Genomic DNA, 21,157 nt, shown 5'->3' on the forward strand with positions numbered 1-21,157 from the left:
AGGCCCCGGCTTAGCAGCGAAACTTCGGAGTCGGTCATTGAGTGGGACGACAAATTAACGACGCTCGGGGATGCAGTGCTGGGGGTGCTCGTGTGAATAGATGAACTTTGATTACCACGAGTACTATCTTGGGTATCACTTTGGGAATCTAATGATCGAGTATTTACATTACTGCTGGCTTTAGGTTTTAGGTTGCATATTACATTCAGACAGAAGGTCTGGGTCTATCTAGTCCCTAGCGAGTTTCCATTTTTTCTTTTTTTTACGTTTGGTATTACATACATCGCTCTCTTCGTTTATTATAAATTGCAGCAATTGGGACTTGTGAGTATCTGTAACAGTTATATTTCCGCGCTTTATTAAGCTTTGTGGCTGCATGTGCTCAACGTGCAGCATATGCGCAACGTATGCTCAACGGGCAGCAGTCTAAAAAAATCGTAAAAATTGCGCTTTAGCACAGCCTTCTCGATTGTCGCAAAGAAGAGCACACGGAAGGTACGGGGAGAGGAGGAAGCGTTCCCGCCTCTTGTTTTACCTTTCTTTCCCCCGCTTTGGCCCTGATGCTCGTGACAACCGTCTTATCACAAAGAAAGCGAAACAACCGCCTTATCACAAAGAAGGCTAAACAGATGAAGGCGGGGACCCTTCCTCCTCTAGAGGCATATTTCGTGCCCGCTTCTTTGCGAAAATCAAGCAGGCTGGCCTAAAGCGTAATTTTTACTTTTTTTTTTTCGACTATTTCTGTTGCGATACTGTGCATAATTTTTGTTGGGTCTGTCGTTATCCGTGGAGGACTTCATATTTCTACACAAAACTGAGGTTCGCTTGGCAATTTTCAAAGTTCAAATGAAAAAAAAAATCCGCAATTAAAAATTTTCCAAAGCCTTCCTCGATAATGGCAGAAGTTTCCAGAAGGTAACTGCCGAAAGTCTCACAATCCTCCGGCGTGATCGTCGCCAATTAGATTTTTTTCTTCTTTTTTTTTTTTGTTTGGCGCATGCACGGGGGTAGGGGGTTCGAGCTCACCCCGAATTTTTTATTTTCTACGTTGCCGCCAGACACACATATGTTCCGTTGTTGTTTTGTTGGTTGGCGGTGTTTTGGGTTCATAGCTTAACAAAATGTGCTGTTGGACTAGTTGGCGCGTCCCTAGGTTCATGGAATCGCGCTACACATGTTACGACCACACAAGAGAGGTAGATATGCCGCGCAGCTTTTCGATTCAGTTTGCACAAATTCTCTCGATGTCCTCAGATAATCTTGTGTGACGTCTGATGGTTCAGACGCGATGGATCGCACTCTGAAGCGCCCACGATGACATTTTCATCCGTTTTTTTTTTTTTTCTTCCAGAGCGAAGTTCGTCTCCCACGCTGTCGTGGTCACCCAAAATGCTTTATGTTCTGTATAGGATACTCGGAATATCTTTCTGGAAATTCGATGCAGACGTTTGGTAGCTTTTGTCCGCGTTTGTACGAAGCTAAAAATATATGTGCAGCTCTGCACGAGATAACATTCGCTTTCTTGATTTCTGAAAGCATTCACCGTTACATGTACTTACGGGAGTTAGTGCCGAGTCAGGTGTGTTAACAATACGGAAATTGAAGCTTCCAGGTGTCTGGAGCCAGGTGCATTGCTTGGATACTCATACACTCTTAAACTTCACCACATAGCACGCTCCTAGCCAACCACCATCCCGAATGACAACGTTCTCGCCCCTGATTTGTTGAAAACGGGAGGAGGAGCCTATTTTGTGCCGTGCATAATGGGCACAAAATAGGCTCCTCCTCCCGTTTTCAACAAATCTAGGGCGAGAACGTTGTCATTCGGGGTGGTGGTTGGCTAGGAGCGTGCTATGTGGTGAAGTTCATTTTTAAGAGTGTAGATAAAGAGTATTAAGTCCTACAGCCCTTGTTATAACATTATAGCAAAGCTGAACGCATGAGGAAAGTTCATGAGAAAATTTCTTGGTCCATAATCAAATCCAGCCCACTAACGCTCTGCTCTATAAGCCCTACTAACTTTTCTGGACAGTAGATGTGTAGAGATCCAGCGAACCGGTAGAGAAGTACGAAGGGAGTTGCCTCAAGACAGGAGCCGCCGACATTTCAAACAGAGACTGTTCTTCTTCTGGCCACCGTCCTCATCATCGGCATGGTATTTAAAGGGTTAGGAGTGACGTGTTAAAGGTTCATGCGAATTGTGGGTCAACAGCCCGGAGGGAAGAAAGGGTCCGTGCGGGCTTCTACGGCCGCAGTGAATGGCCGCTTCGTTAGAGTGTGGAGGGGATTATGTGAAGTGATCTTGGCTCGAGACCTCGGCTATCTATTTTTTTTTTAACTTAATACTTTACTGGCTTCGCACTGGGCTTTCAGAGGTGAGTTTCTCACCCTGACGGGAGGACATCACGTTCCACGTGACCTTCCGACGCCACTCGCTCAAACGTCGCCCACCTACGTATTGCTGATGAAGGCCCAATAAGGCCGAAACAGCTGTCCAATGCTGGTGTGGCGACGTTTTGGACTTATAAACATATATTCAACGTGCAGCCAAAGAGCCTATGCTATTTTTTTTTAACTTAATACTTTACTGGCTTCGCACTGGGCTTTCAGAGGTGAGTTTCTCACCCTGACGGGAGGACATCACGTTCCACGTGACCTTCCGACGCCACTCGCTCAAACGTCGCCCACCTACGTATTGCTGATGAAGGCCCAATAAGGCCGAAACAGCTGTCCAATGCTGGTGTGGCGACGTTTTGGACTTATAAACATATATTCAACGTGCAGCCAAAGAGCCTATGCTATTTTTTTTAACTTAATACTTTACTGGCTTCGCACTGGGCTTTCAGAGGTGAGTTTCTCACCCTGACGGGAGGACATCACGTTCCACGTGACCTTCCGACGCCACTCGCTCAAACGTCGCCCACCTACGTATTGCTGATGAAGGCCCAATAAGGCCGAAACAGCTGTCCAATGCTGGTGTGGCGACGTTTTGGACTTATAAACATATATTCAACGTGCAGCCAAAGAGCCTATGCTATTTTTTTTAACTATATATATATATATATATATATAGAACAAATAGGTTAATATATCAGACGGCTACGAAGTTCAATAAAAGTGAAATAATAAGACTTGGACTACAGATTACAGGAACGTTAACAAAAACTAATTTATTTAATGGGCATTTTAACACATAGATTAAAAAAAGAATCGTCGACGTTTCGACAGTGGCACTGTCTTCGTCAGGACAAAAGGAGTCAGGACTTTTTGTCCTGACGAAGACAGTGCCACTGTCGAAACGTCGACGATTCTTTTTTTAATCTATGTGTTAAAATGCCCATTAAATAAATTAGTTTTTGTTAACGTTCCTGTAATCTGTAGTCCAAGTCTTATTATTTCACTTTTATATATATATATATATATATATATACGTAATGAAAAGTTGTGGCAAAATTGTTGCTGAATACATGCTATTAGCTCCATGAGCATGATCTTCTGCCTCGGTTATCCAGTCGTTGCTTTGTATTTCAGCTGGAATTGAAGTCAATGGGGTTGTGCCTGGATCGCCCTCATAACTTTTTATTAGGAATATATATATATATAAAAATGCTTTGCTCGCTCTGGAATTTTCCCCACGTAACCACTAACCTCCTTATCTTTCGGAACGCTTGCCAATTCCTGCCTGTTCTGCCGTTTCGTTCCCTTGTTCGTGAACCTCTCATTTCTGTAATCGTTCTGGAGCAAAGATCACTCCGTTCACAAATCCCCTCCACACTCTAACACTGTATGTATATTATTTTATTTATGCGTTATTGAAACGCTTTCAAGAAATGGAGCAGCAGACCCTTATAGGTGTCACTCAGCTCCAATGTTTGTAAATAAACAGGTATTCTCTCTCCCTCTCCCTCTCTCTCTCACACACACACACTCCGGCCGTAGGAGCCCGTACGGCCCTTTCTTCCTTCCGGGCTGTTGACCCACAATTCGCATGAACCTTTAACACGTCACACCTAACCCTTTCAATACCATGCCAATGATGAGGACGGTGCCCAGAAGAAGAACAGTCTCTGTTCGAAATATCGGCACTCCTGTCCTGAGGCAACTCCCTTCGTTTGCTAGACAATGTAGTACTTCCGTCAACATTATATTTTCGCACAATTACCGCGGAAAATGCGGTAGAGTATCGCATGTGGCGATGAAACACCTCAATCATGATCATCAACTTAAAGTTATTGTTGCTGAATACATGCTGTCAGCTCCATGAGCATGATCTTCTGCCTCGGTTATCCAGTCGTTGCTTTGTATTTTAGCTGGAATTGGAGTCAATGGGGTTGTGCCTGAATCGCGCTCATAATTGGAACACATCGTGCAGCTTTTTGCAGCGCTTAGATCTCATGACCTCGGTTGCGGTCCTGGTGGTGGGTTGACCTCGGAGACTGTGATCGCCAACGCGGGTGTAGTGATCATCTCTCACCATTTAGCTGAGAACACTATTCATCCTGGTAAGACATGGTGTCCATAAGAGTCCCACAACATGCTGCTTTATGTGCCCTTCTTTCATTTGTTTTCAGATAATAGTTGCGAAGCACGAGTACGGAAGCGTAGAAGCATTATGTTGCGCTCACGTGAGTCCTTTTCTGTTATATTTGGCAAACACTACACTGTAACTGCCACCGACAACACTGGTGCTGTGACGTGACGCTCTACAGGTTTGTGTCACAACAACAGGATACTGTTGTCGTGATGTTAGCGTGTCATCTAATGACGTCATGAAAAGAACCGAAGTTCCTTTCACCAGCTCAGTCGACCGCGTTTCTTTTTTTTTCTCTCTCGTTTGGGGCCGAGACAGTGCAAGCTGCAACGGCACATGCGAGGCTACGGGTTGAGCATCCCAAAAAGAATGCTAAGATGCTGCCCTCTTACAGCAGGAGTGGAGGCGAAAAGAATGCGGCTTGTGCAAGCAAGCAATAGAGAAACGTCACCCGCATACATTATGTGCGGTGTAGTAGGGACATAAAAAAATATACTCTTGATATACAGGGTGTTGTTTTCTACCACTTACATATATTATTTTACTTATATTTTACTTATATATACATATATTTATTACTTATATATATATTATTATTCGTAATCTGATTCTGCACTTTCAGGCGAGGCTGGGAGTGCACAATCAAATTACAAACATATGCTGAACGTGCAGCGACAGAGCTCCGGCTATTTTTCATTTGTGTATACATATATATTTAAAGCTGTGAGACGAGCACTGATGACATTTTTGCAGGCGGAAAAGCTCATGTAACTATTGGACGACTAATGACCTAAAATTCATCAATTAACTTTTTAATTCGATGTTTTCTTGCAAATGCGAGACAGCAGAATTGGAGGCTATCGTTATTTGAACCACCTTCTTTTTAAATATCCTTAAACAACGCGTACTTTAAGATATAAATCGCGAAATCTTGATACGCAAATGAGCCGGAATCAGAACTACGCAGTTCTCGAGCGCAGAAACGACATCGCTTACGGCTTGCGGAAAGCGGTCTATCTGGCAAACAGATCAGAACTTACTCAAATGGGCTCCGTCGCTACAAAACACGTAGCCCTCCAACGCGAACGCCCGTCGTTCTTTTTCTGCAGGAAAAGTGTGTGGCTCTGGCTTCGGCTCATTTTCATAAGAAAATTTAACGATTGATGTTTCAAAGTACGTGCTCATTTCAGGATCTTTAAAAAAGGGGCCGGATTTACATAATAGCTGGCTGCAATTCTGGTACCTCACGTTCCCCGGAAACATCTAATAAGTTAATTAATTTTAGGTAGTTAGTCGTCCAGTTGTTGCATGCGCTTTTCGAGAGGATGTCCACTTGGCTGCCCGCCTGGTCGCATAACGTATCTGCGAAAACCGCGTCCAGATAGGTCACATAGCTTTATTATAAAAATTATGTAAAATATAAAAATACGCCCTGTATCTTAAAAATAAGGTCTGTCCCAAAGTAGAACCCTGGGGAAGAGCTGTTGTTATACTTCGGCGGTCATGTCGGGTATTGTTAACTTGGGCATGCTGAATTCCGCGTTCAAGCTAACTTTTTAAAAGCTATAATCTACTCCACGTAACCCACATATGTGTAATTTCCTTAAAAAATGTTGTGGTTAACTGAGTCAAAGACGTTTGAGAAACGAAAATAATCCAGTCATATATAATTTCCGTTCCATATTCGATAAATAATTTATTTGCCTTTACTAAGGCAGATTCTGTTGATTTTACGGAAGCCCTGCTGAAGCCCTTCACTAAACAGAAGATCCCTTACAAATATGTGCGATTGATTGATTGAAAAACAAAATATGGAGTAGTTTGCTCATCTTTCATTGAAGAATCTCCGAAATTTTCGAAAATAGTGGAAGAACAGATATGGAACGGTGGTTACATAAATTATGGCTTTCTCCACCTGCATGTATAATGAAAACTTGAAACATGTGATGAAACATGTTGTTTCTGGTTAGCGTCGGACGTGTTTGTACAGCCAGGAGCGTAACACCGTGTTCCACGCAACAAGTCACGTCAGAACTCCCACTGGTAAGCGAAAGTTTGCGTATTGACTGAGAACTTTAAACCTAGCGTATTGCGATGCGAACGCCATGCAGACTGCCGCGGAGACAATCCCCTGCTCTGCGCTCCCAATCGTCTGCCTGCCTTACGTCATTATGGTGTTAGCTGCAGAGAGAGTGCGAATCTTTAAAACTCGTTTATTTAATATGTAAGCTGTTTTCGGAACGGAAACTTGGCCAAGTTGACTGTGAAGCGATGAGGAACATTACCGTATCGGTCTGATACACACGTTACGGGATGCGATAGTCCCTTTAACGGTGATCCGTTTGCATGACCCAGCTGTATCCTATGATGTTTCTCGTTTTTGATTCCGTGTTAGCACTGTTGTGTTTACATGCAGGAACTATAGCTGCTGAGGAGACGGAATTGCTTTATTCCAGTACGAGATCATGAACAAAATACAACCAGCAGGCTCACGGAGCAAGTGCCTGCTGAATACTGACAGAGGTCGCTTAAATAGATCCGCTTGCGAACGCATAACAAGATATCAACAACCAAGCAAAAGCGACACGTGTTAGGGGCGTTTTTGATCGCGACAACAGGCAGCTATCATACGCCACAAGCACCGCGAAGTATATATGGCTATGAGCGGCGTACAAACGCGGACAGGTGGGAAGAGGCCGGCGTGGAAGAATGAAAAAGATGGTGGTTAGTGTGCGTCCCATGCCGAACTCAGGGGGAACTGTGCCGTCATTCCTCTCAGGTTTTCTCATTTTAGCATGTTTAACAGTATCTGTCGGAAAAGCAACGTCATACTCGCGATGGCGTAACCTTTTATTGTTGTAACCCAACAACCCATGTAATGTCCCACAAGGGACCTTTGGAGGTCTGGAAATAAATAAATAAATAAATATTCATAGCATAGCTTTATCTTTGAGTAAAACATATCATATCACAATCCGCTTCATCAGTGACTTCATCTCGCACACAGTCATCAGTGCTCTAAAGTAGTTTAGTTTCAACTATTGATTGGAGAGCTAGGAGATGAACAACATGTTGGCTCAAGTTCAATATGGAGAGATCATGGTAAAGGGACGCTGTGTACGCTGTTCGTGTCGGTTGTCTCGTGCCTTTTTCGCGTTCTCACCATTGATTGTACTGTGATGATGATGATGATAGGAGAAAAAAAAGTTATAGTTTAATGTGTCGCCGTTCATTCGGTGTATCACGCGGGCAAAAATAAATAAATAAATGGATCACTGATATCTGGTGTAATAACACCTAGTGACAGAAACATGGATACACCACCTACCAGACATAGATCTGATAGTGTTACAGGCGTAGTTGTTATTCTAGTATAGGCACCGGATATAATATTTGTACTACACTATGAGGACAAATGAACTAAATATTGGGATGCCGCGGAGTTTTGTAATAAGTCAACCTTGAAGTCGCTCATTATCACCACGTGCTTGCGCATATCCCATATAGCTAAGTCTCGAGCTTGCAATGAAACAATAACATACTCTACATGAATGAGGCCGGTGCAATCCAGCAATCATCATACCTTTACACAACACAGCTATTCATTCAACATCATCATTGACGCAACAAGGATATAATGCAATGCCCTTGCTAAACTTGACAAGTGACCTTTTAGTGTTGAGAAGGTACTGGGGAGCTGGCCAAAGCGGCACCAACAACTAGCGCTGTGTGCCCTGGCGAACTACCTCAATGACATCCGGGCTGAAATTAATCTTTTAAATCATTCAGTGCTTTCACACATCAAGCGTCACGGAACAGCTGGTTGCACCAGTGCTACCTACGTTTCCATTTTCTTCTTTCTACTCCCACTTCTATTCTATTCCAATTGCAATTCCACCACCAGTGTTCAAAGTTCGATTCTTTATAGCAGTTGAAAAAATGGGAGAAGTCTAGCACTCGCAAGTGAATAAGACAAGTATTTTAAAAAATTGAAACATTTCTTTTACTAAAAAAACAAGCTTTCGGACGGTGTCCGTCCTTCATCAGGGGATGAAGGACACACTCCGTCCGAAAGCTTGTTTTTCAGTAAAATAAATGTTTCAATCTCTTTAAATACTTATCTTAGTTGTGTATCACTATAAAAAAATTAATACCTTCATTGGTTGATCATGTTTTCGTTAAAACGAGGTAAGCAAAGCGCTGTCGCGATGTCACTAGTCTCATTTATTTCTTCAGGTCCTTGCGTTGGTATGGATCAAAGACAACGTTGGAACTGGTATCGAGAGTGCGTGTTGGTTGAAATCGAAAAAGATATTCGCATATGTGAGATGAGTTGCTTGAATTCAATTCCATTAGGGTAATAAGAATATTTTCGAGGGTACACCTGTGTATGTGTATTCATTGCATGTCGGCTCGCGGACGTTCGGTATCTAGCGGCAGACGAAGAAGCGATAGAACTGGGCACGGCCCCTCGATCGCTCTCCCTGCTTCGCTTGGTACGGCCTGCCGAATGCTCCCCCGCGCCGGTGATCGGAAACGTTTGTATTCCTCCCGCATTCTCAGTCAGGGCGCTGACCATCGGGGGTTGTCGGCGCTCGCTCGCAGGCGTGTTTACCCATGTGGTGTGCGGTTATAGATGCACTTTTGCTTCATTTTCAGGGAAATTATCGTTCTGTATGTGCGGTGTGAATACATCAGACATAAATTCCTGAGGCTGATCAAACAATTAAGGTGATTTCTGTGCGCTACCTCTTGTAAATGTCGCCGAAATCTAGCGGCATGCAAGGTGTCCTGCTATCGAATTCGTGTGCGTCAGGGCGGCTGGTTCCTCGTGCAGTTGAACTGTGTATGCGTGCCAGCTATAACGCTGAATGAACGTCATTGAAGTAGACGAAACTACGATCGAGGGGCATCGTATGCCAGCCGGTCTACGCAGTGCATTTGGAGAAGGTGAAAAACGGGAATGCATATGCTACAATGTATGAAATAACTCTGTAACGGCCGTGTGTGCCAGGTGGTAACGTGTTAAGCTGGGCGTAAATTCCACAACGCAGGTGAACATGAAAAACTGTCTGTTCTTAAAAAATAAAAAATAAAAAATAAAGGACAGAAGCAAGCAGTCGCGCCCACACCAGCACGCACGTGTAAGCATCAGAACACAACTCTATCATTTAAAAACTTTTATAGCATTTTTATAAAAAGGCTCAGGGATCAGCAATAGATGTCCTTTTTTCAGTTGAGTTCCACGGCCAGGCGGACATCCTATCAAAGAAGGTGTGCTACAAGATGACCTAAAATTCATTTATTAGGTTTAATTATGGGATTTCGGGCAAAAGCGAGGTAGTAGATTGGGAAACTAGTTGAAAGTCGTTTCACGTTTAACAAATCCTGAAACGCACACGTTATAATGTCCATACCCAAATTTTGATATACAAATGAGCCAAAAAGTACAGCGCTCACTTCACGTGAGACGGCCACGTAATTTGGAGTGATGAAGGTAGTTCCAACGAGGATGTTCTTCCGTTCTCTTATCTCGCTTTTGTACGAAATTCTCTAATTAAAGAGTTAATTAATGAATATCAGGCAATTTGTGATCTTGTAGTTACATACTTCCTTCCAGAGGATGTCCGCTGGGTCGTAGAACTCAACTGCAAAAACGACATCAACGCTGCTGTCATAGCTTTTTAATCGAAATGATGTAATTCTATATACAATACTATTCACACAACTACACGCAAAAGTTAGAAACGTAGAAACTTCCTAGATAGTGGCTTTCGTATGTACTTCACTATCTTTTCCACTGAGGCTGTCACATTACCTGCCCAGTTTGCAAGCAGTGGGCGCAAAAGCTTTGTCAAAAATATCCGACATAACTGGTCACAGTGATCACCGGATTGTAGTCTGCACTGCATTACAGTGCATGACTAAAGGCGGGGAAGGACCGTGTCCAAGAAAAGCGATGCGATGCGGTACGAACGACGCACGTTTGGATTCCTCATTGCGTCTTGGAGAAACCTGCAGATGACTTTACACAACCACACAGTATTGAGTGATGGGTATTTGAGGCCACCAAAATCAATATTGTGCAGGAACTCGTACAGTCCGTTGCCCGAAGCAGGATCATGAAGCAGAAGTTGACATTCAGGGCAAATTACCTGCAAAGAACGTATACGATCAGGTGTTAGCAGAACTCCACGCCTGTGGTAAAAAAGAAAAATGCTTCAACAGAATCCTACAAGATTTCCATTATGACCCAATAAGCAGTCTCACCACACTTAATTGTTTCCACGCGCGTCACTGACCTTCTCTTCACAAGCACGAGCCAGGTACCCTGCAAGATACACAATTGGAGCATCTTCAAGACGAACCACTCGTCCCCTGTGCTGCACATCGGGCATCCAGTATGACAAGGCTTTCCTCTGGGATCGTTGGCGAGAGCTCCTCCTCCTCCCTGCTGATGGCAGCACTCTTGAAAGTGACCCGACTTTCGTACCGTTCGGGAGCGTTTCCGGTCCGGGCTGCTTCTAGGATGCCAACCTGAAGTCGAGAGCATCCTTGTCGGCTTACAAATTTATGTGTGAATTACAACCGAGACAGGTAAATCTTGCTGTGCGTAAGACACGAACCTTGAGCAACTTTTCCGCTGTGAATACAGCAGTCCTTGCATCGACCTTGTCGTTGCCGCCATTGAATTGGCGGTAGCAGCTGAAAAGGCTCTCGACGGGGTCGCTGTTCAGAGGCCTTGTCAGAACGTACCGGAATCTGCATAATTGTTACGAATTCCGTTAAATTTCTTAAGAAGAGAGAGAGAGAGAAATACATGATGACGATGACGAGAAGGGTGCACATACAGAATATGTCAAAATTGGGAACCACTGCATGAACTTAATGAATAACTTAACAGTCTTAATGTCACTTACCCAACAGCATTGAGCAGGTAGTCGACAAGTGCTGTTGTTGACATAGTCGTCATTACTGTGGCTTGGTACGTTTCCCTGGTCAGGAACTGGCACTTCGAGTTCAAGCTCGCTGACTTCAGGTGTTCAAGATAGTCGAGGAAGTCCACTTCGAGCCAAAGTAGACGGCTGTCTTCCGGGTCACTGAACGGCTTCATGTTGATGTCTGTAGTCTTCCAGCTGCTAATATTGTGCAGGTTGTACCACTTCCTCATCATCTCCATAAATTCGATGGTGGCCCCAGCATCACTAAAGAGAGGAGCTTTCTAGTGGCAGCTGGGACTGTCCTTCAGGAACTGAAGTGTTCCTATTACCACAGATGCAAAGAGAAGTGTCGCTCGGTTGACCTTCATCTTTTCGATGTTGGTTGGATTGACGTGGTTCCGTGTGAGAAAGCGAACTGGCTTCACTAGCAAGTCATGTTGCAAGAAGCCACCTTTGATGGTCTCTTTCCCATTATGCATTTCTCGCTCGAGGAGGTTGTTTCGAAGGTTTTTGATGATATGACTGGGGTCGAACGACAAAAATAGCTGGTCACCCTAACGAAATGGGTGAGGAACCATGTGTTGCAGTGTGCCGCATCCAGACATGCTTCTGAACATTGCAGTGTTCGTTTGGTGATTGTCTGTGACCAGCCTGACGACAGAAAAGCCTGCTTCCTCAACTGCTCGCATAACTACAGTGGTCATTTTTAGTAACTGCTCATGTTTGAGACAGCGAGTGAAAAAGTATGCGACTGGAATAACGTATGCTGTGGCCAGACCTCTTAGTACGAAACACAACAGCTTGTTGGCTACCACTGGCGGAGTGTCCCCTACTGCCGCTGAATCACTGTCTATAAGGCCAAATACGCGCTCAACTTGCCTGTCATAGACAACTTTCTCCTGAATTGCCATCTCATCGATGATGATGGAGCAATATGCCTCCCTGTCCGACGCCACGTTGTTGTGCTCAGCAGATAAGCGCTGAGCTATGACGCTAGTCACCCCTGTTTCTCCACTTGAGACGCCAATGTACCTCTGCAATGTGCTTCTGCACGGAAGTCTCACCAGCTTACGGCTTCTTACATGTTGGAACCCTTTGGTGGAGCACGCCTTCCATAGCCCACAATTCTCTTAACACAACTTCTGGCCATGTTGGACGAGACTTGCCAAAGCTCAGGAGCTGGTGCTTCAGGAAGAGGGCTGATTTATCATCCTCACTAGCCGCGGCAAGTTTCACTGCTGCCTGAACAAAGACATCTTCCTTGTACTTCTTTAGTTCATACCTAACATCATCGCACGTCTCCTGCAGCTTTTGCAGGGTTTTATTCATCCTTGCCACTTGCATCTTTAAACGATGAACGTCTCTTTTACATTCCGCAGTAAATTTATCAAAGTCAAATATCGTTTGACATCCTCCTTCCTTTTTCGCTGCAAGGTCTCTGTTTTCGTCTGTCGGAAGGTCTGTGCTACAGGAAGGTCCAGGGATGCAGTCAGGTTGCGCAACGTGGGCTGCTAGAATGACATGCTCATAATGGTCAAGCGCATTGACGTCCATACGGACCATTTGTCTGCGCTCTGGCTGTACTATGGGCAGCATGTACGAGGGGTAGCCGGAAACTGTGAGGGAATAGCGGTCGGCAGCAAGGTTTTACGCTTTGATCCTGTAGTCACTCTCCTGGAAGTGCACTGAGCAAACAACTGATCGGGAGCTTGGCTTCCAGGACGTTCCCTTTTCATTACCATCACGAGATATCCTTTTTAACCAGGCTTCGCGAAGTTCAGGCTTTGAAGGTATCTCGTGGAAACTCAGAGAACGATGGTGCTTTGCGTTCGATTTACAGCGTGGTACGCAGCAGTTCTTAGGCATGTCGTTATAAGGGGCATGCGTACGAACCTAGTGAAAACAAACACAGTGTTAGTTTTCATCCTAGATAATGATGACAGATAAAATGCAGCACGTTTATGCACGCAAAACTGCAACATAAAACTGCGTTCACGAACGAGCGACTCTTAAACGGGCGAGCAAGAAAATGACGCGTTTCGCGATCTCAGTTGTGTAATACTTCCAAGCTAGCGAACTATTCAGCGAGGAATAAGCGCCTCGCAGCGTCAAAAAAGGAATAACAGCCTCGTTGGTACTTGTGGTGATAATCCCGAACTCGCTTTCAAGATTACTGCAAAACCAATGACTGCAAAACCAATGGGAAGTTCACAAACACATGAAAGTATCAATATAAAGCAACACGTAATACGGAACCTTTATGAGTGGTACGTAAATAACACAAACTAGCGATGTTTCGCATATAGCGACCGAAACAATTGCAGTGTGTATCGATAAAACAAGAAGTAAATGCGTACCTTGTACGGAGTTTTGCGTGACCAGTTGAATGATTGTATATGCTTGTGAACTGCGATGCTGCAGAAGCAAAGCACAGAGAGCGTCTGTGGCCGCAAACGCGCTCAGACGTGAGCTCAGAACGCGACAAACGCAACCAGATGGAGATCAAAAGCGCCTCGAGCACACGGACGCACATCTTGACTTCTTCACGGCACTAGTTTTGTTCCTTCCATGACGAAAATATTAGCACATGGCCCATTGTGCTGGCATAAGTGTAGTTACAGCGCGACTATGTGTACATACCCGTTTAAGCATATCAGCGACATATCACGAAGCAAGTGCGACAGAACTTTAATTAAGTAGAGACGCGATGTCCTGAACAAAAAAAAAAAAAAAAAAAGCAGACAAGCTTTCTTTATTTGTTATTTATTTAGTTATTATTTTGTTATTTGTTTTTGTTTGTTTACACGACGCCGAAAAAAAAAACATCAAAATTTCCAATCCGACTGTGCTGTCTTGATGTTTTCCCTGGTTTTTCACTCATGTCGGCCCAGGACACACGACACCCCCTTGCAACATGCTGCCACGTCGATATGCAGATCGCTCGGAAATAACACGTCGCTATAACGACCAAAAAGAGTAACAAACGTTCCGGCAAAATATAATGCATGAACATGGCAAAATATAAACAAAACATATGCCTTGTTGAGATAGACCATATAAAAGACGTTCCACATTTTATCTGTATGACGAACAACTCACTGAACAACGGAAAGTTAGTTGGACTATTTTTTTAAATTCCTCCTGAAAAGAATGTTCCAGATAGCCGTCCTTTTTACAATTGCTTTATTATTTTCTGTTCGTTTATTTACATATAGTGCAGGCCGAACCAACTTCTCAAGCAGGGGAGGCTACATTGATCAGTCAGGACAGCACAAGCAAACAGAACCGCAATCACATGATAAAATGATAATTACACGCAAGAAGGCAGGTCAGGTTATACCCCGGAAAAAATTAAAAAAAAAAGTTCGAGTTATCGTTCACGGCATATTATTATTGTTATTATTTCGCTGTCTAATATTCTCTGATGAATCTGTATCGCATAAAGGTAAAAATTTCGGATATTTTACACCCCTGTCCGCAAGTCGCTTAATTGGGAACGCAATTTAAAGGCAAAAACCCCATAGGAGCAACGTACAAATCCGACGGGGAACCCCCGCTCCGTCGCGCCCCTAGCGTGGAAATGTGGCGATTCCCTCGTCACGCTTTTTCTATTGTTCTCTCCCCACATCGGCAGGCCGTACCAGCGGAGCAGAGAGGAGCGATCGAGGGGCCGTGAACTGGGATTACAATTCGCAATAAAAAATATTACTTTAGTAAATATCTATGTATTGTTTGCGTGCAGGCGCGGGCGGGTAGTCGTCGACGGTGTGGCAGCGACGAAACCGCCATGACGGTATACTACTTAAGTGCCGTCTACCCATACAGTTTGATGGAAGGCTGATGTAATACTTTTCAACTCGATATCTGAGGAAATAGCACACGGTGCAGTGTATAGATGCTGAACTGCCTTTTCGAAAGAAGACAGGAAAAATACTACTCATGTTATTAGATTGCAAAGTATATTTGCGAAGTTGTAAAACAACAGACTATATCTCCGTTTCGTACACATATCTTGAACGTTTGCCCATCCTCCAGTCTTCAATAAAATATTTTACTGTTCTTGGACCGTTCATACACTTTTAAAAATGAACTTCACCGCATAGCATGCTCCTAGCCAGCCATCATTTCGAGTGATATCGTTATCTGCCCTGATTTGTTGAAAACGGGGGCGTACGCCTTTTTTGTGACAATTATGAACAGCATAAGTGTCACAAAAAAGGCGTACGCCCCCATTTTCAACAAATCAGGGCAGATAACGATATCGTTCAAGATGATGGTTGACTAGGAGCGTGCTATGCGGTGAAGTTCATTTTTAAGCGCGGCCTCGTGCGCTTTCTTCAAGCAACGGGCCTAGCGGAGAGACCACTCTAGTGCACCTCTCACCTACAGTGTGCTTCCGTCCCATCAGTACCGCCTGGTCATCCTGCCTCTACATCACTTTGAAGTCCTCAACTCCCCTTTCTCCCACTTTCTTTTCCTTGTTTTTGCTATAGTCGTGACGATGCCCACTTGAGTGCGGCCAACAACGGCAAGCTACCTCGACCCCCCCCCCCCCCCTCATTTTTAAGAGTGTACTCTAGGCTGAAGATTTTCCTTTCTCTGTACGCTGTATCTTAATTAATCTTGGCTTTGATACCCTGCAAATACCTTGTCAAAGTGTACGTGGAGCATACCAAGGGGTATGATACGGAGGAGGCTGAATATTGTTTCTCTTGTTGCGCACAGGTGCTTCACACACGGACATATATCTGCAGAAATGTTGCAGCTTGGGCCAACGCAGTGACAAGTTCGGAAGAGACTGTCGGACGCGAGCTGAAATTGTACGTCGCTTTCTCAACAGGGAGCCCCGGGCGAACGAATGTGCAGATGCCTTTCGCGATTGCTGCCGGGACTCGCATGGTAAGTAAACAATGAAGCCTGTTAAGATCACGCAAAGCATCGTTTAGATGTAGGAATTTTCCAGGAATTATCATTAACAATGAATAATCGTAACTACAGTAAGCAAGAGCCGCACTGCTTGTACACATTGTAAAGCAAGAACATTCCTCCTTCTCAACCTGCCCTAATAAGTTACAGGATTTCCTGTCGTGTTTAAAACGAGACAGAATCACAAAGTAACCACAATTTATTTTTATGTGCATAAAATTAGAGACATGATAAAAAGCAATGCGTCACTTTTCGTCTTCCCCACTAACACATGTGCGCCCAAGCTTCGCAAACGTTCCACCGACGCATGGATGCCGCGAGGAGCAGACAAAAAAAGAGAATAACTTCTGACTGACTTCGACGTCAGGCATGCACCACCGCCTTCAGGTGTAGTCGTCAGTGGCGAGTTTCATTCTGGCGAAAGCCCCTCCCGGGGGGGGGGGGGGATCCGAGAATTACCCGGTGTGAGGCCCGGTGTGTATGGCGAATGCGGAGTGCACGCCAAGTGCGGACGTGTGATTTGCTTGAGACGTACGGGCTTTGTGGGGGCGCGCATTGTCGTACTGCGGCAACACACCACAGGTGAGCAAACCACGACGCCTTCACCTGATTGTGGGCGTCACGTGGTCCTCAAGCAATTCTCGATATGATACACGGTACACCCTCGGCCATGTAATGTTCCAGTCTTGAGCTCCATGGTCCCAGAAGACCGTGACCATGAACTTGCCCACTGTTGGAGATGCCGGGAGCTTCTTTGGCCTTGGTGCATCGCCTCTCCTTTCTTGCTCACTTGCTCTCTGGGTGGGACTAGTGGATGCAGCATTCTTCACCTTTGACAAAAAGCATCTGCATCGGCTTCTTCGCAGCCGCATCGCACAATCTCACAAATATCCACACTGTACCTACCTGGCGGGTACTTTGTGCTGCTTCTGAATGTCATAAATGGTATGGTGCGCCAACCGTGACTAATGTTCAATTTTTCAGCCACTTCCTCGATGATGACACGCCGGTTTTCGTGTACGAGTCGTTCGATTCCAGATATCGTGTGCGGCTACGAAGTGTGAGCCCGACTGGAGCTGGGAGCGTCAGTCAAACATGACACTCCACCTTTGGAACCTTTTGCGTCACTCGTACAAAGGTGTTACACTGCTGTATGATTTCCAATGTACAAGTAGTTCATGGATCTAGACATCACACTGTACAATACAAGAACACTACTAACATTAATGAAACAAATACGAATACATACAAATTCCTGCTGGAGTGTTTCTGTGGAGTGTGGAGTTTTCTGTGTGTAAGCGTACTGGGGTAGCCAGTTCGACTTCGTCGTAACTCACATCCCCATTTTTTTCTTTATCGCGTCATCACCACCATCCTGCTGGAGTCCGAAATGAAATACTATGCACACACAAGATAACCTTACATTATTGCTGATGACAGCGCTGTGCAGGTATGCAATATTGAGCTCCTAAAGCGGGAAGGGGGGGGGGGCAATCAAGCTTGCACCTCACACAATTGCAGTCCTGTTGGTATTTGTATAAATGAAAAAGGAAGAAAACTGTTGACAACTATTATTACCATTGGAAAGTTGATATGCATCGAATAACTCTGTAGTGGATGATAGTGTTCATTATCCTCAAATGTACTTGTACACGTTGCCAGCACACTCGTTCTATGACGCACCACTTTTTATGTTTCAATTCAGTTCAAATTTTACGGTACCCGTGAGCAACCAGATTGGTCTGAGTAATTCTGCACCGCACCAAATACCTGTAACAACAATAGCAACAACAACAACTTTATTTTAAGGTGATGAATGGGAAGTTTCATCGCCTGAGACGATACTCTACCCCATTGCTGGTGGTGATGTGGGGAATGAAATAATAAGCCCATTCACAATAAGGATCGAAGTCCGATTGTGTCCAGAAAGGGTAAAAGAGCTTTGAACGCAGAGCGCTCGAGCTTGGGCTGGATGCGGTCAGGCACCAAGCAACTTTGATAGGGAAAAGGGGCGAGAGTTAGCTAACTAAGAGACCCGGAGAGTGTGGTCCGGGAAGGTTGCTAGTGCGGGCAATGAAGAAGAATGTGCTCCAGATCCTTTAGAGCACCGCAGTAACAACATCTGGGAGAGTCAACTTGCCTCAAGCGGTAACGTCACTGAGCTGGAAAAGCCAGATCGAGTCGCATTTGGCATCGATAGGGTAATTGGAAGGCAAGTCCCGTCCGTAACAGCGCCGCATCACACGCGCACCTTTGTAGCGCGCACAAATTTAAACGAGAACATACTCATTACGAATTTCATGTTCATTTGACTATGTCGTAGCCACGCTTCGGGACAGGCAACGTTTAGGGCTGTCCCTCCGTTGACGAACATTGAAATCAGCTAAACATGCGTTGGCAGCTGGTGAACGGCGTTGTATCCACACTGCGCAGTTCGCTCCGCCGCCGCGGGTGGGGTGCCACCGTTCGCGCTCGTCTTCGTACGCACCCGTCGTGGTCGCCGCATAGACAGACGGAGTGTTCCGAACCTACATTCGCATCCCCTCCCTTCCCCCCTGGTGTTGGACGAAAAACGTCCCCTGATTTCCCTGGAATGCGAGTTCGCCTGGCGGCGGCTCACATACTCATTGAACTCCGGCGGCGGCGCCGAGAACACGTGCCAGTAAACGATATCACGTAATCGCAACATCGTCCTGCGGTGTCAAGCCAGCCGAAGAATACAGGTTCGGAATCCCGGGCCACTTTTACAATCCCGGGATTTCGGGATTTCTAAATGTGAATCCCGGGATCCCTCTGACCGGATCGGGATTTTTGCCGCTATTCCCAGAATCCCGTAAAGAAATGTATCCCTGCACATCCATCATACCATCACAAATTGCGATACAATGCGCTTCGTGTCATCCCCGCGGAACATTCTGGTGGAAGAACACACACACAAAAAGACACTGCTGACCGGGAAAAAGTTTCGCCGCGTATTATATCGAGCTTTCGCATCATGCAGGACTATGTTCTTTCCGTTGGAATGCATCTCTTCTCGTCCGATACGGAATATCTTGTGGCTGCGTTCCAGGACATATTTCCCGTGGTTAGCAGTGCACGAGAAGACGTGACGCTCAGCACTTATATATACTAAAGCGGCAGCTAAAAGCAATGACGTTTGTCGCATCTTCCGCTGGAGTATTCTGCGGACTGGCGCATTTCCCGCTTATCCTCTTTTACTCATCCACAGTGATTGTTGTGTTCTGGTTTGGAGCTTCCCAATCGTGTTCTCTCAAAGGATTGTCTCAGGTTTTCTTTCACTTTCAAACATATTCATGGCGATTGAAAGAACAAAGAGGGCTAATTCTGCAGAGAGAGAGAGAGAGACCGTGCAATACTTTGTGTAGCCCTATGGATCGGAAGATCCACGATTTATTAGGAGCTTTAATGTTTGCATGTGTGTGCGCGCGCGCGTGTAGCGTTGTAGAATTAGTTGCAAAAGTTCTAATGCTATGTGTAGCGGAACTGCAGGGCATTCAGTAATTAAATAACCTTGCCGACACAGGTGATCTTGGGTTCGCTAATCGTGACACCAAACGCATATCACCTGTGTCACCATAAAAGCTTCACCGATGACGTACGGCCTGAAGTGTTCGATACAACCTTTTGAAGTTTCCTGTGTTACCACCAGGATGTCGAACCGAAAAAATACGGGTTCGGTTCGGGTTCGCGTTGCTTGGATTCCGTTCCGGTTCAGTTCCGGTTCGCACCATCGATCCTATTCAACGCTTCCGTTTTATATATCCCATAAAACTGCTTTTATAAGGAAATGCGTGGCTAGTAGCTTACTGGTGTCTGCATTGACGTTTTCAGCGGCGAGGTATTTAGCCAGGGGTTTAGGTTAGCGAGAGAAAGGAGAAATGGACGAACACTTCGAAATAGCGTCCACGCTGATGAAGCGGTGTAGTTCTGCTACTTTCTGCCCCAAAATCGCGTTTTTCACACGCACAGTGCCAGCAAGGTACACTTAAAGGAAGCCAATAAGATGGACAGCATTTTACATAGACGACGGTACTGACCGGCACTCTGCATTCGCATGAATCGCTCTGTAACCGTACTGAAGCATGTCGAAAGAAGTCTGCCAGCCCTGTTCTGTCCCAGCTCAAAGCAGTGTACCAGTTTTTATTTATTTATTTATCTTTATTTTTCAAACCCCCACCAATCATACAGGAGCCGTTCTGCGTATTGTTGCGAGCCACTGAGGAAGTAGGTGGCCAGATCCCCATACGGTAGACAAATCGAGGCAGAGGCCGGTTGAGAGAGAGACGACGTCTATATATTTACATGATTGTCTAGACAGAGACAACCCGTGGGCTGCAGGTGGTGGCTTAAATAGCCAGCGCGTAGTGGGAATGAGGTTGCAGCGTTGAAGGATTCCGGGAAGCCGTCCTCGTTAACCCTTTTCATTAGGGAGTGGAAGGATTCCAGTGGCCCTCGGGAAGATGTCCGTTCGCGTACCCCGGGAAGCTCAATATGGCGATATCTCAAGTCACAACAGTATGCTCCTTCTCCACTTCTTATGTTTCTCACTTGTTTAATTTTTACTGCTCACGTGTAGATGGCAATGTTGGCCGCTTGCTTAATCACATATTCTTCCTACAGTGCTACACAACTGGCCTACTCCATCCCTGCTTAATTCGGTGGTCAATGGCAGGCCACTCCCCTTTCACAAATACAGCAGTTGCTAGTAGAAGACTGCTGCGTTGCTTGCTTGGAAACC

The 21,157-nt window shown here is 45.2% G+C and overlaps 1 protein-coding gene across 1 annotated transcript in view; it reads left to right on the top strand.

The window, feature by feature from the left end:
• The window catches only part of LOC135376411 (complement C3-like), a 127,606-nt gene extending 110,129 nt beyond the window's left edge, over window positions 1-17,477 (top strand). The window contains exons 16-19 of the mRNA XM_064608914.1: window positions 4,373-4,502; window positions 4,572-4,625; window positions 16,198-16,371; window positions 17,383-17,477. Coding sequence (XP_064464984.1) covers window positions 4,373-4,502; window positions 4,572-4,625; window positions 16,198-16,371; window positions 17,383-17,462 — 438 coding nt within the window. The 3' untranslated portion in view covers window positions 17,463-17,477. The remainder of the gene's footprint in view (window positions 1-4,372; window positions 4,503-4,571; window positions 4,626-16,197; window positions 16,372-17,382) is intronic.
• The last annotated feature ends 3,680 nt before the right edge of the window (window positions 17,478-21,157 follow it).

Source organism: Ornithodoros turicata, unplaced genomic scaffold, assembly GCF_037126465.1.
Source record: "Ornithodoros turicata isolate Travis unplaced genomic scaffold, ASM3712646v1 ctg00001086.1, whole genome shotgun sequence".
NCBI classification, from domain to species: Eukaryota; Metazoa; Arthropoda; class Arachnida; order Ixodida; family Argasidae; genus Ornithodoros; species Ornithodoros turicata.